This window comes from Phocoena sinus, chromosome 13 (genome assembly GCF_008692025.1).
Source record: "Phocoena sinus isolate mPhoSin1 chromosome 13, mPhoSin1.pri, whole genome shotgun sequence".
Taxonomy (NCBI): domain Eukaryota; kingdom Metazoa; phylum Chordata; class Mammalia; order Artiodactyla; family Phocoenidae; genus Phocoena; species Phocoena sinus.
This window is the reverse complement of record NC_045775.1, coordinates 11,104,552-11,125,479: the sequence shown is the minus strand read 5'-3', so window position 1 is coordinate 11,125,479 and position 20,928 is coordinate 11,104,552. Positions and strand designations below refer to the sequence as shown.

The window sequence follows — 20,928 nt, the reverse complement described above, 5'->3', positions numbered from 1 at the left end:
GGCTACCGGCTAAAGTCTCTCCTCCTCTGTGTGACAGGGAAGCCCCTCAGAGGACTGGCGGCTGTTCCTCACCCCGGCAGCCATGATCCTGACACTAGCTCGTTTGAGGTCTATGCTGTTCAGAATGTATATTTCTCTTAATTTAACATCCATTCCCACACGTCTGCCTGTGCAGACGTAATTCTCCTGCCTGAAATACCTCCTTCTTCCCACTATCAATAGGTAAGTCTGAGCTCAGAAGAGCCTCCTGTGTGAAGTCTTCTCTGCTGCCTCAGCAGATACCGGCCTGAAATAATTTTTTTTCATTTATATCTTACCTTTATAATTATCGTAAATGCATCCTTTTTTAAAGTTGTAGTATAGTTAATTTCCGTCTCTCACGGCTCTCCTCCAGACACCCACTGGAGTGGTTCTTTTAGGCTATGGTAGCTGATGCACGTCTGTCTTCTCGCCTCGTGGTAATCTTGTTGAGGGCAGGAATCCCCAGAGCTTCACCCACTGCAGTTACTCAGTGACTGTTTATTGGCCTGTGAATAAGTTGAGGAATCATTCCAGCTGCTGTGATTCGGACAACCTTCAGTTTTTACGGTTTCGAGCCCTGACCCCTCATGGATGGGCACGTTAGCTGGATGTTTTAAGTATGTTTGCGTTGTCCATTGACTACCTAATGACTCATTATTTGAGTCTTTTCAGCATCTCCCCCTGTATAAAACGGCACTGCCGGGTTTGGAATTAGATATGACAGACTCCTGACGAATCATCCCGGAAACTGAAATCAAAGTGGTTTCAGTTTGTTGTCCGCATATAATACCACGCTGTGAAGCTTAGCTTCCGCTTGGCCGTCAGTCCAGCTGGTTCCTATTTTCACATTTTCTCTTCCCGCCCCCTGTAGTTCTGAGCTGCTAGAATGATAACTTAGGTAGATTGCTAGGTTTGAATAAAAGTACTGATATAATTTGTGGTGTTATTTCTGATACAAAGCATGTGCATCTTGACGGGAAGCACATCCCGAGTCTGCCACATCCGGCAGCAAACCTGGATGAGCTTTGAAGCAGCCCACTGGGCGTTCATGTTTCTTTTTAGAGACCTGTAATGATGATTGGCAAATGGTCACTCGCAGAGAATTTTCTCTTCTAGTATTTGTCCTAATTAACTCTTTATGTTAATGCACACATGACAAAAACCTCAAATGATGAAAATAGGATAAAACAAAAAGTATTTCCCTTTTGTCTACTTCCAGAAATAGTTTATGGATATGCGTATTTATATAATAACTTTTTATGCAAATATGAGTAAACTATACACATTTTTCTGTACCTTGATTCTTTTCATTTATATCTTACCTTTGTAATTATTGTAAATGCATCTTTTTTTAAAGATTGAAGTATAGTTAATTTACAGTGTTGTGTTAGTTTCTGGTGTACACAACGTGATTCGGTTATACATACATACATACACATACGTAAATATTCTTGTTCATATTCTTTTCCATCATAGGTTATTACAAGATACTGAATATAGTTCCCTGTGCTATACAGTAGGACCTTGTTGTTTATCATTTTATATATAGTAGTTTGTTTCTGCTAATCCCAAACTCCTAGTTTATCCCTCCCCACGTAAATGCATCTTGAATTGTGATTTCTCTGTCATTCTTTTTAAAAAGTTTCAGAAAATAAAATCAGTTAAAAATGGAAACGTGTCTTTTAGTTTTATATGCTAGAGAAGCAAACCCAGCAGGGGATGAAATTCAAAACTTTATGGTAAACTATTTCTAAAATGTGTTTTCTTAAGCTACTAATTGAATATGCCAAGTAGAAAATTATTTCAAGCAAAAAACAACCCTAGAGGGGAAACATACCACCTGTTCAAAACTTTCCAAACAATATTACCAAGAAATGGAGACTATTAAGCCTGAATGGATTTATTACCTCTTCTAGTAAGTAGTAGATGAAGTTATCCAGCATTTTGGTGTCATAAATATTTATGTGCATTTTGTTTTTACAGGGACTTGACCATATTCTTTAAAGAAATCGCATTTATTTCACCCCATAGAAGAACTGCATTGCCAAATTTGGGGGAAAAAATTAGAGTAATTTAACACTCTACACTTTTTTTTTTTTTTTTTTTTTTTTTTGCGGTACACGGGCCTCTCACCGCTGTGGCCTCTCCCGTTGCGGAGCACAGGCTCCAGACGCACAGGCTCAGCGGCCATGGCTCACGGACTCAGCCGTTCCGCAGCATGTGGGATCTTCCCGGACCGGGACACGAACCCGTGTCCCCTGAATCGGCAGGCGGACTCTCAACCACTGCGCCACCAGGGAAGCCCAACTCCCTACACTTTTTAAATTTTTGATGCCTTTTTATGTTTTCAGTTTTTGCAGTATCTTTTTGTTTTTTAATTTTATTTATTTTATCTATTTATCTCTCTGTCTATCTATCTATTTAGTTATTTATGTGTTGGGTTTTCATTTCTGTGCGAGGGCTTTCTCTAGTTGCGGCAAGCGGGGGCCACTCTTCATCGCGGTGCGTGGGTCTCTCACTATCGCGGCCTCTCTTGTTGCGGAGCACAGGCTCCAGACGCGCAGGCTCAGTAATTGTGGCTCATGGGCCTAGTTGCTCCGCGGCATGTGGGATCTTCCCAGACCAGGGCTCGAACCCGTGTCCCCTGCATTGGCAGGTAGACTCTCAACCACTGCGCCACCAGGGAAGCCCCAGAATATGGGAGATTCTGAAGCTACCCATAAAGTCCTTCAAAAGTTTCTTAGAGGCCGGGAGCTTTCATACCCATGGATCATATCACTGAAATTAGGTGGGAAACAGAGGAAGAGAGGTTTGAATATACTCTGCATACAGAAATTCATGACTTCAGGTGTGAGGCTGGGTGTGGCGCATTGAGGGAGCCCCGCTGGCAGGATAGGGAGGAAGGGCTGATGGAGTGGGGTGCCCACGAGGCCAGAGGCTGGGGGTTGGGCTCACTTCCTCGCTGCCGGACCCCAGCTCAGGATGCCTTCCATGCAGGTTGGCATCTGTAAAACAGCAGCAGCAGTCTCCTGTGCCCGTCACTGGGTGGGTATGAGGGTCAAATGAAAATCATGTGAAAGTGCTTTAGAAATTTAATGCAGCACACTTGTGCCGTGAATGAAAGAATGTATGCAATGAAGTGTTGGGCTGAGTAGAGGATGCTTTTGGAATATTTTTAGAGAAATTGTGATAAGCTCAGGGGAAGAATTACTATTAAAATTTAAGTCATACATTGGAAGTAATCATGACCAGTAAAGTTCCTGAAGGAAGGGGTAGAAACTAGTAGTGATGATGGTAAGACGAGAAATTTGCATGGAAAGCCGGAACTTACAACATGTCCATCCATCTACTCTCATTCAGTCTCTGTGAAGAGTCTATCAGAAAGAAATTGCCTTAATTTTAATAATGGAAAACCTGACGCTCAGGAAGGAAGAACCAGCAATCCAGTTCTTTGATGCCAGTTCCTATGTTTTTTCCTCATAGCTAATGCTCTTTGTTTTGGGAAGATTTTGAAAGAATTAGTGTTATGTTTTACCAATAAATAAGTATTGAAAATATTCCTACACATTTAACAAATGTTTGATCCATAACCTTGAAGAACTATCATCAAGGAATTAATAGAATGCCCCTTTTCACCACCTTACTAGGTTGGAAATTTAAAAGGAGGTATATTTATATCAAGAGGTTGAACAGAAAATGATATTCTAAATTCTTTCTGTTCTAAATCTCTCTCCCTTGTTCTTAGAGAAGACAGAATGCTTGGAAACACAGCTCAAACCAGGATCTCCAGTTGAACACCTACCATGGTGTGTCCTCTGTGACCATTTGTATTTACACATGTGTGTATATGTGTAAAAGGGATGAGAGGGAGAATGTGTGTGTTAAAAAAATAGGTCAGTCCTGATGTAATATAGAATGACAGCATTAAGGCCATCATTGAAAGTTGATCATCTGTAACAGGACTCAAATGCCAGATCTCATGTACATTTGGTGGGAGCTGTGTGTACATTGATCTTGTCAAGATTCTTATAATTTTAAGAGATACCCCCCCTGCACAACAAATATAAAAGGCTGGTTCTTGGGCGACATTATGCCTGGGAGTCATATCCTGCCTTGCCACCTACCCTGAATGGCCTTAGTCAAGCTACTCACCTCCTTACCCATCTTAAAGAGGATGGTACTAGTAGACTCTGGTCCCCCAAGGTTGTTAGTATTAAATGAGATTCAGTTCATGTATATTTAGCACTATGTCCGTTCCATACCGAAGACTGAAATATTAGGTATTTGTTCTTAAATATTTCTTAGAAAAGTGAACACATTTGATGCACAGAGAATGTGAAGTAAAAATTATTCAGAGGGGCTAGACAATTTCTACTTAGTAAAGGAGAAGGTATGAAAGTTGTTTAAACTGTGTAGGGACCTACTGATTATAATTTGTTGGTCTGAAATTGTATTTTTAACAAAGAAATCTGTTCTGATGTGTAGTGGAGGCATCAATGAGATGAGATGTAGAACTTCCCCAGTTCCACACCTGGAGGGATTTACAAGGTTTTATTTTATTTTCATGATTGAATTCTTATATATTCATAAGATTTTAGCCTTAGAAAGGTGATCATCTTGTGATACTCCTTTGTTCTACATCTGAAGAAACTGAGCCCCAGAAGAGTCAGGAGTGTCCATTGCTCCCTCTAAGGAGTTTCCAGCATTCTTGTTTGTGTTTCTATAATGGTTCTTATATTCAGGTGCCTCCTGTGAGTTATTTATGTGTACATCTTTGACAATCACTAGTTTTAGTTTCTTGGGAGTAAGCGCTGGGCCCAATTTGCTTTCATATAATAAGAGAGTAAAAGACATTTTAAAATATTTTGTTTGTGCCTCCCAACAAACCACGAGGATGGTGTGCTTGTTGACTCTCTTATAGATGAGGAAACAGAGACATGTTGTAACTTGCCCCAAATTGCATCTCTGCTAAATGAAGGATCTGGAATATAAACTAGTATTACTAACTTAAAAGCTACAACTGCTGTTCAGTGTGTCTCCGTTTTACTCCACACCTGACTTGTTCAAGAAACTCTAATGTGCTCTAGGAAAGACAAATCCACTAAGTACCCATGGTCTCTGCCTGCTGGAAGCTGTGCTTTAATACTTATAAGAGAATGCAATGTGAAGTATGCAGTAGAGGTGCAATTAAAGTGTAACTCGTGTATACCTTTGAGTAAATTCCATAATCCTTTTCATTTTTGGAGCACCTGATAAAGGCCAGGTCTTGGTTTGTGTAGTGTGTGTGTGTGTGCGTGTGTGTGTATGGTCTCTTAGGCTTTGTGAAGCCATGCAAGCTATATATATTGCCATTTTATAGATGAGGCAATCAGATTTGTAGTTAAGTAACTTGCACAAGGTCAGCTAGTAACTTCTCTGTGTCCACGCTTATTACAGTCTGCCATGCCATTTTCTTCATTCGCAAAAGGAGAGAATAGGTGTTTTTTGCCACATATGAAAATGAAGGTTGTATGTGGAGACTTGAAGCTCTCTATGAGATAAAGAAAAGCCAATGTAAATATCAGTATTTATGCTCATTATTGCTATGTGCTGCCATTTTGGAGATTAACCCTCTACCTGGTTTGGGGATTTGTTTCAAAAATGGTATTAGAATACAAAGAGAATAGAAATGAGATCACATATATAGTCCACTCTCCCAATACAGGGACCAAGCCCTTGAGATGCCAGGAAGCAAAAAGTAAAAACATGAATGTGGAGCAATAGCTGTGAGAAACCCTTGGGCGAGGGGAGGTGGTCGATTGCATGCATGGGGGTGGGAGTCACACTCAGAGATGGACGGCCTGGCTGTAGCCTCTCCCTCAAAGCGCGTTGGGCAACTAGAGGCTGAGGACTTCCGCCTGAAACCACAGGGTCAGAGTGTATATGGAAAGAAGCCTTCCTCACAGTTTTGATGAACGTGGGTTTGCTGGTGGAGTGCAAAACCGACCCAAAGAGTTCCCTGAAAGAACACCTACAGAAGAGCTCTCCTGCTGCCCTGAAACCCTGATCATTGGATATTTGCACCTGCTCTCTCTCTTCCTAGGCAGGCAAGTGCTAACTGGATGAGGTGTGAGAAGAGCAGGCAACAGCAGAGCACACCAGGGTGCAGAGCAGGTGTAGACAGGCTGGCTGGTCCCCAGCAGCATCCCTATACCAGACAGCTTCAGAGGGGGCTTTGCCCCGATGGGCGGTTCAGGGTGGTGCCTCAGGGCTTCAGTCCGTAAGTAGGAGGGGGTTGGCTGAGGCATGGGGTCTCCTTCGCCTATATCCATTTCCAGAAGTACCAGCCATATGCAGCTTATTCCCAAATCACTTCTTATTGCAGTTAGATCAGCTTTATTCACTCCATCTTCCCATCAGGTCTTAGGCATCCAGGCTTAGCACATACTCTCCCCTTTACCAGAATTTGTCTCCCTATTTTTTTGCTGACCTTTTTACTTCTGATACCTGAGCAGTTAGCCTAGAAATTAACTCTTCCAAGAAGACCTCCTTGATACATGCCCAAGTCCCACTCCTCTGTATTCCCATAGCACCCTGTGCTTACTTGTATCACACCATTTTATAATTGTTTGCTTGATTGTCTCTCCTCATAGACTGAATTCTTGGAGGAAAGGGTCACATCTTAGTACATCACCTGGTGCATAATAGGTGCACAAAAAATACTTGTTGAATGAATGACAGATGGTCTTATAGCTGCTTACTTCAGAGCATTAGTTTTCAAACGCACGTCTTTTGACTTGAGACATGTATCTGTGGTTTTTGAGAGTAAGACTCAGTGTCTGCCTAGGGGTAGGGGAAAAATTGAGTAAGGTTGACTTTTTCTTAAATCCACCTGTTGGAATCCAAGAAGATTTCTTTAATTGGTTTTTATCGGTACTCCCAGATTGTTCCTTAATAGGATGAAGAGAGAATGTCAGGCTAGGTTAGGTAATATGGACTCGACATTGACAAATCTCGTGTGTAGCTCAGAATAATGGCTTACACATTAGAAATGCTGATGGCTTACGGTAACTAGATGTGCTTCTGAGAACCAAAGGTAGATTTCTGGAGTTTTCTTCCTAATTTGCTGGTATTAAAATATGCGCCATATTTTCCCAGAAATTGGGAGGGATTGAGTTCATGTTGTTCACATATTAGGTAACTCCAGAATCATGGCTGCATTGCTGTTGCTTTGTGGACACCCGGACCAACTTTAATATAAATAATTGTGGTTGGTTAACCACTTATTTTCCTTTCCTGTCAGCCGTTCAGTTCTGGGTTTTGTTCTGTTGGAATAATTGTCTTGCTGTTAAAGAAGCTGCTAGATTTAAGGAACAACATCCCATTGAGCCCCAAATTGAGCAGAGTAAAAATTGGTTGCATACTTTCTTATGAAACTAGAAAAATTTATGATTTCAGGAACAGGGATGGGGCTAAACCCTCACTTATCCCTGGAGAAAACATTCTCCTACTTAGCTACTTAGGCATTTCTCGTGGAATCATTGAACTGCAGCTCTTTGTTATTGAGAACACTTAGGTGGTCCAAAGAAAATTTATCTAGGGGCAATGATGATAATAATTACTTCCAGGGTGAATTATTATAAATGATCAGATAGTTGGGGAAGAGATCTGGTATAGGATGATGGTAGTTGAAAAAGCAAGCATACATTATTCTTTAAGTGGGTGGTGATTTTTAAGGTGGAAGAGCAGAGCAGGAGTCCAGAAACCCGCTCCTAGAGTCGGTTCTGTGTCCCGTCTTTGTGGTCTGCAAAACGTACCGCCTCTGCAGTTGCCTCCTCAGGGTGGTTGTCAGCCTGGACTAAATGGCAGCGGTGTGAAGGGTCAAACAGATGCCCGGCAGACATGATCTTCTTCCCACTTTACTCTTTTTTTTTTTTTTTTTTTTTTTAATTAGTCTTTTTGTTACTCATAGGCCGATCCCAAAGAGCTAATCAAGATGGTCACCAGGCATGTGACTCGATACGGACAGGAAGCCTGGCCCGAGGAGCTCGCTGCACTGACCAAGCAGTTACAGTACTACAACGAGCGCCTCCTGGACTTCACTCAGGCTCAGATCCTCCAGGGCCTGCGGAAGGGTGTGGATGTGCAACGGTTTACTGCAGATGACCAGTACAAACGGGAAACCATCCTCGGTCTGGCAGAGTAAGGAATACCCTGGTCTCATAAAGGGATGGATTTAGAACGTACAAGAACAAGTTGAGTTACCAGGACTATTAGTCACAGTCCTGTGAAGATTCACATTCACGGTTGCTATAAAAAGGACTTTCCCCTACTTCTTCCTGTCCTGTGAGGGATGTGTGTGTCTTCCCAAATGGGTTAGTGATGCAGATGGTATTTTGAGCCTGCAGATTTAAGTAGTAAGGATGGGAATTATTTAAAAAGCTTCCCATGATTTTGATAGTCCAATACCAGTACCATGTTAGAGGTGATAGAGTGTGATCAGGGGTGAAAAGTGTCAGGCTTACTATAGAAATTTAAAAACAAGATTCCCTTTTATTCCTGGCTAGAGTCTCACTTTGCTACTACATGGCCGTTTGATTTCCTCAGTATGTTAAAAGTTAGGTACCGTTGACTTAGTACAAGAGGAGGGACTGAGTGTTATGGGTCCAGGACACCTTTATCTGTCCTGGGTTTCTAGAGAAAGAAGAGCTAACCACTTGAGCACTTTCTTGTTCAAGGCCTGTAGCAGCTGCCATTCTTTCCTTTGTCCCTTACCGCTCTCAAGAGAAAAGCAAGCCGTTGTGTGAGATGGCAGTACGGTTGGGAAGGTCCCTTTCTAGGTATGGAATTCTCCTTGGTTTTCATACTCGTCTTCATTTTTTGTTTTAGATCAGATGAGTTCAGATCAAATGAGAATTACATGTCAAATGGTGGGAAAGTGAAAAAAAAAAGTGTTTTAAAGTGTGTTCACCCCCGGTGGTTGTGAAGTTAGAGGTATGTTTTTTAAAGTGTGTTCACCCCCAGTGGTTGTGAAGTTAGAGGCATGTTTTTTAAAGTGTGTTCACCCCCAGTGGTTGTTAAGTTAGAGGCATGCTTTGTTTTTAACACCCCACTTTGTGGAGTGCTTATCATGGGCCAGGAACTGTGTTAGGTGCTCTGTAAACTTCATTTTATAAACATCTTTTAACCCTTAAAGATAACCGTATGACATAAAATGTTGTTATCCCCATCTTACAGCTAAAGAACGTGAGGCTCATTGATATAAAGTAAGTGGCCCAAGTTTACATAGGTGGTAAAGATCCCAACTGTGACTTTAACCTTGATCTGCCACATGCCAAAGGCATCACATCTTCACACCATGTGCCCTCCCCACACTGCTGGATTGAATTCTCAAGGAAGCATTGGTATGCAGTTCAGTCTAGGCTTCCAGCCCTTGAAACGAGGTTAAATTGTGGTTACGTTTAACGATTATTTCTCTCTCCTGATAAGTTACCTTAAAATAACAAAGATAGGCTTTGTTATGGTAGTGGTATATGCTATTATTCATCATTATTCTTAAATCTTAAAGAAAGTGGCAAAGTAACCTTGGTACTCTGTAATAGTTTTATATTAGCCTGGGCTTCTTTCCTACTAGAAGACACCCCAGATTCTCTTTAGAGTGAGGCGGGGAACAGAGAGATCAAAGCGAGAGAGTAGGAACAACCTATAGCAGAATTAAGTTAAGAAGAGAAATAATAGAATTTTTTTTTCTCTTCCCCTCTGTTCTCCTGGAGGTTCATAATTTCATAGGGTCATTTAATATCCAATTTGAAAGTGACCAAAGAGATCATTTAATCCAACCTCCTTACTTTTGGAAGAGGAATCTGAGAACCACAGAGCTTTAAAGCATTGTTCGAGGTCACACAGCCAGGAGTTGAGCCTGGGCTTCCTATTTCCAAGTCCAGTGGGCTTTTTCTTTGGGCATTTGGTAATCCTTGGTGCCATGCTCATGGTTTCTTAGGAGAGAGGTTACTATGCAGAACAAAAGTTGTTAAGGCACGCCTTACATCATCAGTTACATTTGGCTTGGTCTTTGTCTTTTCTTTTTAAGTATCCAGCTGGTATATGCTATTTGAAGTATGTCCTGAGGACAAACATATGCTTTTGATAAATATATAATAGAATCTTCTCCACAATCTGCTGGTTAGAAAAATATACAGCAGTCTTTAGATGGCTTGTTTAAAATGTCTCAAAGTGTCTGTGGGTTTTCTGAGTTAGCAGTTCTGATTTGGAGATGGCATTTTAGCGTCTCACACACAAGGATCCTCGAAGGACCTGCTTCCTTCTGTTTTGCAGCTCCACCTTCAAATGTGACCATTCTTTATTTTCTTCCTAATTGTATGTCCCTTTAGTGGCAGTTGTTTTCTGTGAGTGCATTATAGTTGTCCTTTGTCGTCTCTGTATCTTAGTTATTACATTCTCAGTGGTTAGGGTGACTTTGAGGAGAACAGAGTATAGTTTGGTTAGTTCCCACTTTTATCAGATAATAAAGATGTGAATACTTAACTGAGCGTGTACCTGGTATCAGGCACTGTGCCAGACTCCCACAATAGGAAGAGTGAGCTGCTAATGGTGCCTGTTCTCCAGGAATTCTCATCTATCACGTGGATATTGGTATTCAATGAGTACTTTAAGAAAAAATTTTTTAAATTAATTTATTTTTGGCTGCGGTGGGTCTTCGTTGCTCCACACGGGCTTTCTCTAGTTGTGGCGAGTGGGGGCTACTCTTCGTTGCGGTGTGAGGGCCTCTCATTGCAGTGGCTTCTCTTGTTGCCAGCACAGGCTCTAGGCATGCAGGCTTCAGTAGTTGTGGCACGTGGGCTCAGTAGTTGTGGCTCGCGGGCTCTAGAGCACGGGCTCAGTAGTTGTGGCGCACGGGTTTAGTTGCTCTGCGGCACGTGGGATCTTCCTTGGCCAGGACTCAGAACCTGTGTCCCCTGCATTAGCAGGTGGATTGTTAACCACTGTGTCACCAGGGAAGCCCAAGAAATAATTTTTGACAGTTACCTAATAATCCAGGCATTGACAGACTTAACCCAGTCCTTGGCCTCTTTTTTTATAGTCTATGAGCATAGAATGTTTTTTACATTTTTAAAGCTTTGTGGAAAAACAAGAATAAAAAGCAATAGAAAGAAGAATATGCTACAGAGACTGTATGGTGGTAAAGCCTAAAAGATTTACTGTCGAGCTCTGCACAGAAAACATTTGCCAACTCCAGACTGATCAAATGTATAAATGTCCTGGTTTCCTTAGCTGGGGTAAGTACAGTCTTAGCAGTATTACTTAATGATAACAGGTATTTCATTCCCGTTTCTGTGGTTTTGTCCACCATTCTTCCAACCAAGAATTCCATCCTTATATTTCCTCTACTTCTGGGAAATAGGGGTCTTGCAGTAGTCTTACCAAAATGGCCTTTATGTAGGTACTCTGGACCAGAATTCCTTATATGCGTAGAGATTCTCAAATCTGATGATACCATTCCCTGGTTTAAACTTTCCACTGACTCTCCATTGCCTACAGGATAAGATACAGGTCCTTCAGCTGGCCTGTATGGTCATGGTTGTGACACCACGCCCCCTTCTGCTTCCTCTGTCAGAAGCCCATCTGTCTCTTCTCCCTCTTTACAGCCTCTACTTATTTAATCCTTGTTTACTCTCCGATCTTCAGCTCAGATTGGTCACTCTCTCGTCTCCATCCTCACAGTATTTTGTAGCATTTCTTTTAGCACTCCCCACATTCTGTTTGATTCCTGGTTCACATTTCACATCCTCCATTAGACTGTAAGTTCCTCAAGAAATATCTTAATTTGTTTTTATGTCCTCAGCAGCTAACATAGTAGCTGGCCCAATGTAGAAAACAAAAATTTGGTGAGTGACTAACTGTGCTTTCTCAAATATCTATCTGTAGGGTAGGGATCCCTTTCCTTTCTACTGCTTTTTGACTGTAAACTCTGGTATCTAGATCAGAATTTTTTGATCTCAGTACATTTTGGACTGGGTCATTCTTTGTTTTGGGAAGGCTGTTCTGAGCATTGTAGGATGGTCGGCAGCCTCGCTGACCTCTAACCTGCTAGATGCCAGCAGCTGTCTCCTTTTCCTCACCCACTGTGACAATCAAATATGTCTCCAGACACTGTCAAATGTCCCCTGGGGGACAGAATCACCCTCAGTTGAGGTCCACTGATCTAGACAATTCCTCGGTCAATTGCAATGCACCACAGAGATAAAAACAGCATTAAAATTCCTTCCGTGTACTTTTCCTGACTTACTGTGAAATGTCTTATTAAGGACTGTGCTGGCTGCACCCCTGTCAGCTGGAGAGCGGTCCTAACGAGCGTCTTCTTTGCTGATTAAGGTCATGTGTTTCTCTCCTCCCCCTTCCCTCTGGCTGATGGACGTTGGTGAAGGACGCTTGAGGAGAACGTCTACAGCATTGCTCTTTCTCTGGCCCAGCGCTACAGTGTCTCCTGTTGGGAAGTTTTCATGACCCATTTGGAGTTCCTGTTCACCGACAGTGGGTATGCAAAAAAATTTTTTTTTTTTTTTTTTTTTTTTTTTTTTTGCGGTACGCGGGCCTCTCACTGCTGTGGCCTCTCCTGTTGCGGAGCACAGGCTCCGGACGCGCAGGCTCAGCGACCATGGCTCACGGGCCCAGCCGCTCCGCGGCATGTGGGATCTTCCCGGACCAGGACACAAACCCGTGTCCCCTGCATCTGCAGGCGGGCTCTCAACCACTGCGCCACCAGGGAAGCCCATGCACACAACTCTTATGCAAGTTTATTTCCGTGTCTTTCTTTTCAGAGTGTATTTTAAAGGAATCTTGAAGTCATACTGTTCAATTTCACTTTTCCTTTTGAGCTGTAGTAGACCAGTGTCTTTGTATAGTCTCTCTTCATATGTCTCTGACATACCAATATGCTAACTGTAGTCTTAGTTTGTGTTTTTCAGTAATAATAGTCCTGAGTTTGAGATTTTAATTCATTCATTTATTTGAAGATATTTATTGACAATCTCTTGTGTACTAGGAACAGTGTTAGGTGCTAGGGTTACAATAGTCAGTACATTTCAGCTGTTTTGGAACTCATAGTCTACGGTGGGAGACAGATTATAATTGAATAATGGCATAAGCAAATGTGAAATTAAAACTGTTACAGGCACTGTGTAAGAGAGCCCAAATAGGGGATTTGGCATAGTTAGGGAAGGCTTTCCTAAAGAAATAACTCTTGAGCTGAGACCTAAATAGTGACTCAAAATTAAGTACACTACAAGGAGATGGGAAGCATTTTCTAGGGAGGCAAAACAGTTGAGTGCAAAAGCCCTTCGACAGGATGGAACATGATGTCTTTGAGCCTAACAGGTGGGTAGTATGGTGATGCCCTGAGAGTCAGTGGAGCACGGGGTGTTATGGGGCTGCTGAGAACCTGGAAACCAGACCTTGCAGCCAGACCGTACAAGCCCTATCCAGGGCTGTGGGCTCTTTCCTAAGAGTGATAGGAAGGTATTTAAAGATTCTGGTAAAAGAGAGGGAGGTAATATGATCAGATTTGCATTTTGATAAGACCACTATGGCGACAATGTTGAGGAAAGATTTTAGGGAGGCCAGCATAGACATATATGGACCAGTTTGGGAGCTATGGTAGTAGTAGACTGCAGGACAGGTGACCATAGCCTGGAGGAGGGCTTTGAAAGTACAGGAGAGGTGAGAATAGGTTTCAGAGATAACCTGGAAGGTGACATACATGGTAATAAATAAATTGATTAATAAGAATAAACTAGCTATGAAGGTGAGTGAAAGGAGAAGAGTCAAGAATTATCTCCAGGATTTTACTTGGTCTGCCTCTTGGACAGTGACATCATTTGAGACAGAAAACACTAGTTAAGGACACAAGGTATTTCAGGGGAGGGTGAGGAAAAGGCAAAGGAACGGAAAAGTTATACACATTGAAATTCCCAAGAGGAAAGGTCAAGTAGACAGTGCATCTTATAGATCTGGAATTCAAAAGAGAAGGTGGAGCTGGGGATGCTAATTTGGGAGCCATGTGCACATAGATGATAAATAAGCTATGTTGTGGGTGTGCTTTGGGTGATGAACATAGAATGAGAAAAGGAGAAAGACTTACGACAGACCTCGGGGACCTTCCACAATTAGTGATAGACGAAGAGCTGCTAGCAAAAGGGACAAAAAGAGCAGTCGAGAGGAAGGGCTCTTGTTCTAGGCAAGCCATGGGAAGGAATAGTTTCAAGAAGTGGGGGTAGTATTGAATGGTCAGGACCTGCTTATAACTCATCATCTTTAATTTTTACTAATATCTTTGAAATTGTACCCTCTATGTTTTAGTATTTATGAAATTGCTACATGGGTAATAGTGCTATCTATGATAAATATTGTACTGACTTCACCATTTTTGAGGCATAGAAATATGTTCAAATAAATGTTTCTTATACGCACATTAGCGTAAAAAAATCGTGGCACTTTATTAACTATCTTTTTCCTTTCGTTGAATGTGACGTGAAAGGTGGCCATGTCTGTACAGACAGGATGCTCCACTGGTCTCTGAATATATTATAAATTATCAGGCAGTCTAGTAACGTGCAAGACTGTTCCCAGCAGATCATTATACCTGATAGTGGTGTGACTATACAAACGCACGGAAATTACAAAAGCAGGAAATCATTGCCTCCTGTTTTGTCATTACTTGTGAGTGACAAAACACCTAATATTGATTTAGCAAGTGGTTTGTTGCTTCATGGTCTTTACTTAAAAGCCTGGTGTTTGCCTTACAATTCAGTTCAGCTTAGTAACACAAGTATTAAAGATCAGCCTTGTTAGTACAATAGAAATTGCCCAATATTTACTTGTTGAGCCAGTGCCAATGGGAAGTTAATAGGTCAGAGCTGCAAGAAAAATAATGTTCTGTACCTTAGGGTTTTTTATTACTGTTCCGTTATAAAAGCCATCTTCCCCCCTGAAGTTGATTTTTTTTCTATAATTTTACATTCTTCTTCCTCTTGGTTGAATTTGGAGGTATTTCCTCGTCTCACCGAATGTACAGATAAGCAGACACACAGGTCGGGTGAGGCAGCATTGTACAATAGAGCAGAAGCCTTCCAATCAAGAAACCTAGAGCAAATCCTGTGTCTCTCCAGCTGTGTGTCCCTGCACAAGAGAATTCAATTCTCTGAAACTCATTTTCCTTTACTCTAAGTGAGGTGTCATAAAAATTAAATGACTTCCTGGTGAAATATCAAACCTACAGTACCTGACACATGATCCATAATTAATGGTAGTTTATTCCTGGAATTTCACTCCGGTAAGAAAGAGATAATTGTCGTAAACACCCAAACTGGAGTTCCCGGTCTCCTTTTTCCCCTTATTCTTCCTCATTTTCTTTCTTTTTCTTGGTAGTTTTCAACATCAGTGATGGCTTTGAGCGGCTGTGTACACCTGGAGTCGGCTCCCTCTGGCGGACACTGGTTCTCCCAGGGCGTGTTCAGCTCCCTGAACTCAGGGCTGATTTCTCACTCACTGCAGCCTTCACAGCCATCTTCACCTCTAGGCTGCTCTAGACGCTTTGGTGCATCTTACAGATAACATTAACTACCAGTGAGGGCATGGGTTTTGGAGTCAGGCCACATTTCAAGATCCAGCTCTGCTGCCCATACCCCCAACTGTGTACCTGGGCACGTCTCTTAATCCTCTGGGGTCACTGTTTTCTCAGTTAAGGGGACCACCATCCCCACCTGGTATGGTTGTAGAGACTAGAGAGAATCCGTGGAAAGCATATAGCCGGGCGCTCTTTAATGCTGTCGAGATTATTCCTGTTATTGTTCTTACCAGTCCTGCTGACTCCATGTGTGTCTGTAAGTTTTGAATATGGGGTCATTTTGAAATGGCAGAGGATGTTTCTAGCTGACAGAATAGGACCACATTTGTTTATTCATTAAATATTATTATTATCTTTTTCCTAGTACCTTTGTGTTCCAAGCATAGGTTTAAATGCTGAACAAGACAGACACATCCTTACCTTTATAGAGCTTATATTCTAATTGGGGAGACCCCCATCACACACACACACAGTTAAAAACAACTAAAAAATAAATTGCTGGTCATAATAAGTACCATAAAGGAAATGCACAGGGAGCAGATGGGAAAGGCCTCTCTCGGACGTAAAAAGAGCTCGCTATTGGAGAATGGAAGAAAAGGCATTTCAAGCAGAGGGATTGCATTTCAGGCATTTCTGGGACAGGGACGTTCCTGGCCTTTTTGAGTAACTACAGGAACGCCTTTGTGGCTGGAGCGCGTGGGGCCTAGTGAGCAAAGGCTTACATAAGGGCCAGTAGTGCCTCTCACTGTCAGCCTTGATAACACTCCGTCTGTTCCTTCTTATTTAAACTGCAGACCTGAAGGCCATACATCCTACATTTTCATTTCACTCCAGTAGGTACTTTTTCCATCACCCAGGGGATTAGTTATCCAAGTGATTTTGCTTGGGTGGCAGAGATCGTGACGCCTCTTCATCCCTGCTGGTTAGATCAGTGCTGCCTCTTTCGGGGCCCTGGGAAGGGGCTCTGTGCTGTGCTGTTTTGCACAGTCAGTTTCACATTCCCTGGTAGGATTCTTTTGGTCTCAAGTGTAAGGATGGGCAAGAGCACACTGTAGCTGTGGGGAGGTGAATGAGCTATAATGCATCTGCCTTTTCCTGCGCTGAAACAAATGACACAGAATCTCTGCCTGAGGGTTGCTGTCGCTCATAGGCAGGTGTGTGTCCAGATTGTCACATGGTGAAGAATTCTCAGTTCTGGCCTTCTCTTCTTGACTTAGTTGAGGAGTTTGAGAATAGTTGGTGTGTAGAGAGGGGATTTAAGGCAACTTAGCTTCTTAAAAGTATGTTATAACATTGAAAAAGAAGATAAGTGAAAATTCAAACCAGGAAAAATCCATTTAGAGTAGGAAGGTTGAATGTAGAAAGTCAGGTCATAGGTCTTACTTATTTTTTTAAATTGAGCCATACATAAAATTTTGCTCTTTCTTTGGCCTAAAGGACCATGATCCTGATCATGACCGAGACTGTGATTTGCATTGTACATAAGAAGAAATCTTCCAGTCCTAAAAATGGAAGAACTAATTAGTACCATCACCAAAATGGAAGCAATTGTTTCCATGTATCTGCAACCTTCCTTTCCGTGTTGTGATTTTTAAGGCCACTTTTCCCCCAGATAGGAAAAAATTCCTGACGCTGGCACAAAATGTAATAAGCAAAAAGATGCATTTTGGGGCCTGTTTTCGTCTTGTGGAAAGTGCACAGTCTTTGGATCCTGCAGGTCTGGGTTTAAATCGTGTGACCTCCTTCTAGTGTGTACGTGGCGGGCAAGTTGTTTCATCCCTCTGTTCCTAAGTTTCCTCCTCTGCAAACTGAGTGTTCTTATTCCATTTTGCAGAATTGCTCTGAGATTTGAGAGATTTATACAAAATGCCTGACATGTATTAGATGCTCAAAGGAAAAAAAAAGTAGTTGCTATTGTTAATTCTGGAAACAGACCAGATTTACTGAACTCACCCTCTGACTGCTATCAGCCTAGCATTGCAAATCTGATTTTTTAACAATTATTTTTCAGGACAGTGTGCTATCAGTTATAATATACATGCTTTGTGAGAATTAAATGAGATGACATAGTACTTAACGTATAAGATGTGTTCAGTAAATGATGCCTGTTGCTGTTTCTGTGCTATGGTGTCTTTGAAAATATCTTTTTGTTAGAGAGGTGATAACATGAGACTACATAAACCAGTCGGAATTGACATTTTATGAGAAATGAAAAGGCTTAAGGGGTCCGAGCTGTCCTTATGGAGGAAGCCTATTCACATGGGCTTCTTTCCACATCACCACTCTGTCCACAGAAAACGTTCCACAAAGGAACTCACCAAGTACTAGGGTGACAAGAAACAGACTCCAAGGTACTCATTATTGATTCTCTCATCAACTGTGTAGGTGACCTTGCAAAGTTAAAGTTCATTGTTTGGTTTGCAAAGACACTTGGCTAAAATGTTGGAAAAACTGGAAAAGGCCATGATTATTTTTTACCACGTTTCCCCAGCATAACCACGTATTCAGCTGTCAGGCAGCACTGCAGGTCAGGGCTGCCACATCACGTTCATTCTGAGGCGTTTGTGTGGCAAATATCTTGGACTGTTTCCCTCAGGTCGGAGTAGTTGTGATTTAGAGGGTAGAATTGTGTCTTCCCATAGGAATCAGTGGTGGAGGCCTATTCACCCATGGTCATGGTCATTCATGTGGATTTCTGTATCTTCACACTTTTAGGGTTAGTCTTTGGGGGAAATGCTTAGAAGTTCTGCATCTGAACCGTGTGGACCAGTGGACCCCATCCCTTTGCTCGCTCCAGCCTTTCCCAGGAGCTCTCTCCCTCTCGCCTTCTTCTCTCCTCTTCAGTCAACTCATGGAATTGTATCAGTATTATCACTCAGTCTCAGATTGAGTAAAGTAAAATGCATTTCAATAAATGTGTTTCCCCCCATGAATATAAGTCCTTTCAGTTCATGCTGTTCTTGAATCACAGTTTCGGCTGATTGACAACTCGAAGCCGTTATAGAATCCCTTAATCATGGGATTAGTGCTAATAACTTATTCCTTGTGCCTTTAGTACAACTAATGCTAATTTTCTTCTTGTAGTTAATCTCTGAAAGTTAAATTTGCACCATATATATACTTATATATGTGTGTATATATATATTTATATATGTGTGTGTATATATATTTATATACATATATATATATATATATATATATATATATATATATATTAGTTGCCTTATAGCTAAAGCTTAGAAAAACCACTTAAACAGTTTTTAAGGGTAACTACTGATTTAATCAGTGAAAGTTCCACCGTAGTTTCCTTGTATTTCTTCCTACTCTCTTGAATGTGGGTTCTTTGGAATTGTTTTCTAAGCAGAAATTTCATTTCTTGTTCCAAAAGGAAGATAACAGCATCTTTCGATGGGAACTCTTAAAATGGGTTATCAATTACTGGCATCTATGGAAGATCTTAGTACCTTGTAATTTACTGAAGAGGGAGGTTTTCGTGTTTATCACGTGTCAGTAAAAGTATTCCAGTATCTCTCTTGACAAGATAATTAGGGAAAATTGCACATCAGGCAAAGTAAACTGCAGGCATAGAAGAATAGGTGGGTGGGCGAGGGGGGAAAGTAACGTCGACTGAGAGAGACTGTATTCAGAATCTAGTCGAACACAGATGGACTAAAGCTGTTATGGTTTAGCCATTGTCCATTTTGTAGATGAGTCTCAGATACGCTGCTTGCCAGGGGATAGCAGTGAAGTGTGACAGGAGAACTCTTTTAGATGACTGCCCCCGAGAGAGAGCTAATGTCTGTCACAGAAAGAATCCTGGTTTTGAAATGGTTGTTAGTGAGGGCGCTTAAGCACCATTGGTTGACGGCCGCTTTGTGACTAGGTGAGCAGCCCCAGCCATGCGGAGTCCAGACAGATCTGGACGTTTGGTCTTAGGCGTCACTTAACCTCTCTGATGACAGTCTCTCACTTGCCTGCCACAGTAATCCATGGAATAAGTGCAGGGTTTCTTTCCTCTTCCATCGGGCATGTCGCTCTGATTGCAAGTCTTTGTCAGCGTGAATCATCTTAATGGGATGACACAGTTTCTTATTTCCTTCTTCACTGCGTTGTTTTCAGACTTCACTTTGCAAATTATGAAGGAACATCAGGAATTCTGTGACTTTCATATACCACTGGGTGTACAGTACGGGAGAAATCGCAGGTTTGGTTACAGACCACTGCAATAAAGCCAATATCACAATAACGCTGGTACATGAATGTTTTTGTTTCCCAGTGCATATAAAAGTTACATTTACACTATACTATAGTCTATTAAGTGTGGAAAATATGTCTAAAAAACATGTGCAGACCTTAATTAAAAGATACCTTAGGGACTTCCCTGGTGGCGCAGTGGTTGAGAATCCGCCTGCCAATGCAGGGGACGTGGGTTCGATCCCTGGTCTGGGAAGATGCCACGGAGCAACTAAGCCCGTGCGCCACAACTACTGAGCCTGCACTCTAGAGCCCGCGAGCCACACTACTAAAGCCCGTGCACTCTTGGGCCCACATGCTGCAACTACTGAGCTCGCGTGCTGCAGCTACTGCAGCCCACGTGCCTACAGTCTGTGCTCCACAACAAGAGAAGCCACCACAGTGAGAAGCCTGCGCACCAGAGCGGAGTAGCCCCCGCTCACCACAACTAGAGAAAGTCTGCGTGCAGCAATGAAGACCCAGAGCAGCCAAAAATAAATAAATTTATTTAAAAAAAAAAAAGTTACCTTATTGCTAAAACAATGCCCAGTTACAATAGGAACACCAAAGATCACAGATCACCATGACAGATATATAATAACGAAAAAGTTTGAAATATTGCGAGAATTACCAAAACGTGACACAGAGACACGAAGTGAACAAACTCTGTCGGAAAAAACGGCACCAATGGACTTGCTTGACCCAGGGGTGCCACCAACCTTCCATTTGTAAAAAAAAATGCAATGTCTGTGAAGCGCAATAAAGCAAAGCACCATATAAAACAAGGTCTGCCTGTGTCTTTCAGGGGTGACCTTGCGTTCTTTGAATAGTGATAGTATCCGAAGAGTTTTGAAATAGCCGTCCATTTATACTCGCTATTTCCTGTACAGGCCTTGTGCTTTCTTGTCTTAATACTTTTGTTCATATTATTTCTGCTTCATTCCTTTCTACAATACCAAGCTCAAGTACTTCTCTCAATAAGCCTTCTGGTGTCATCGATACCTGCCTCCTCTGAAATGACAGCTTTAGTGACCCCACTCGTAACTGGAATA

At 41.9% G+C, this 20,928-nt stretch overlaps 1 protein-coding gene across 2 annotated transcripts in view; it reads left to right on the top strand.

The window, feature by feature from the left end:
• NBAS (NBAS subunit of NRZ tethering complex) overlaps positions 1-20,928 on the top strand; it is a 365,227-nt gene that overhangs the window by 237,945 nt on the left and 106,354 nt on the right. For both annotated transcript variants that reach the window (XM_032652473.1, XM_032652472.1), the window contains 2 exons: positions 7,973-8,202; positions 12,446-12,556. In XM_032652473.1, coding sequence (XP_032508364.1) covers positions 7,973-8,202; positions 12,446-12,556 — 341 coding nt within the window. The remainder of the gene's footprint in view (positions 1-7,972; positions 8,203-12,445; positions 12,557-20,928) is intronic.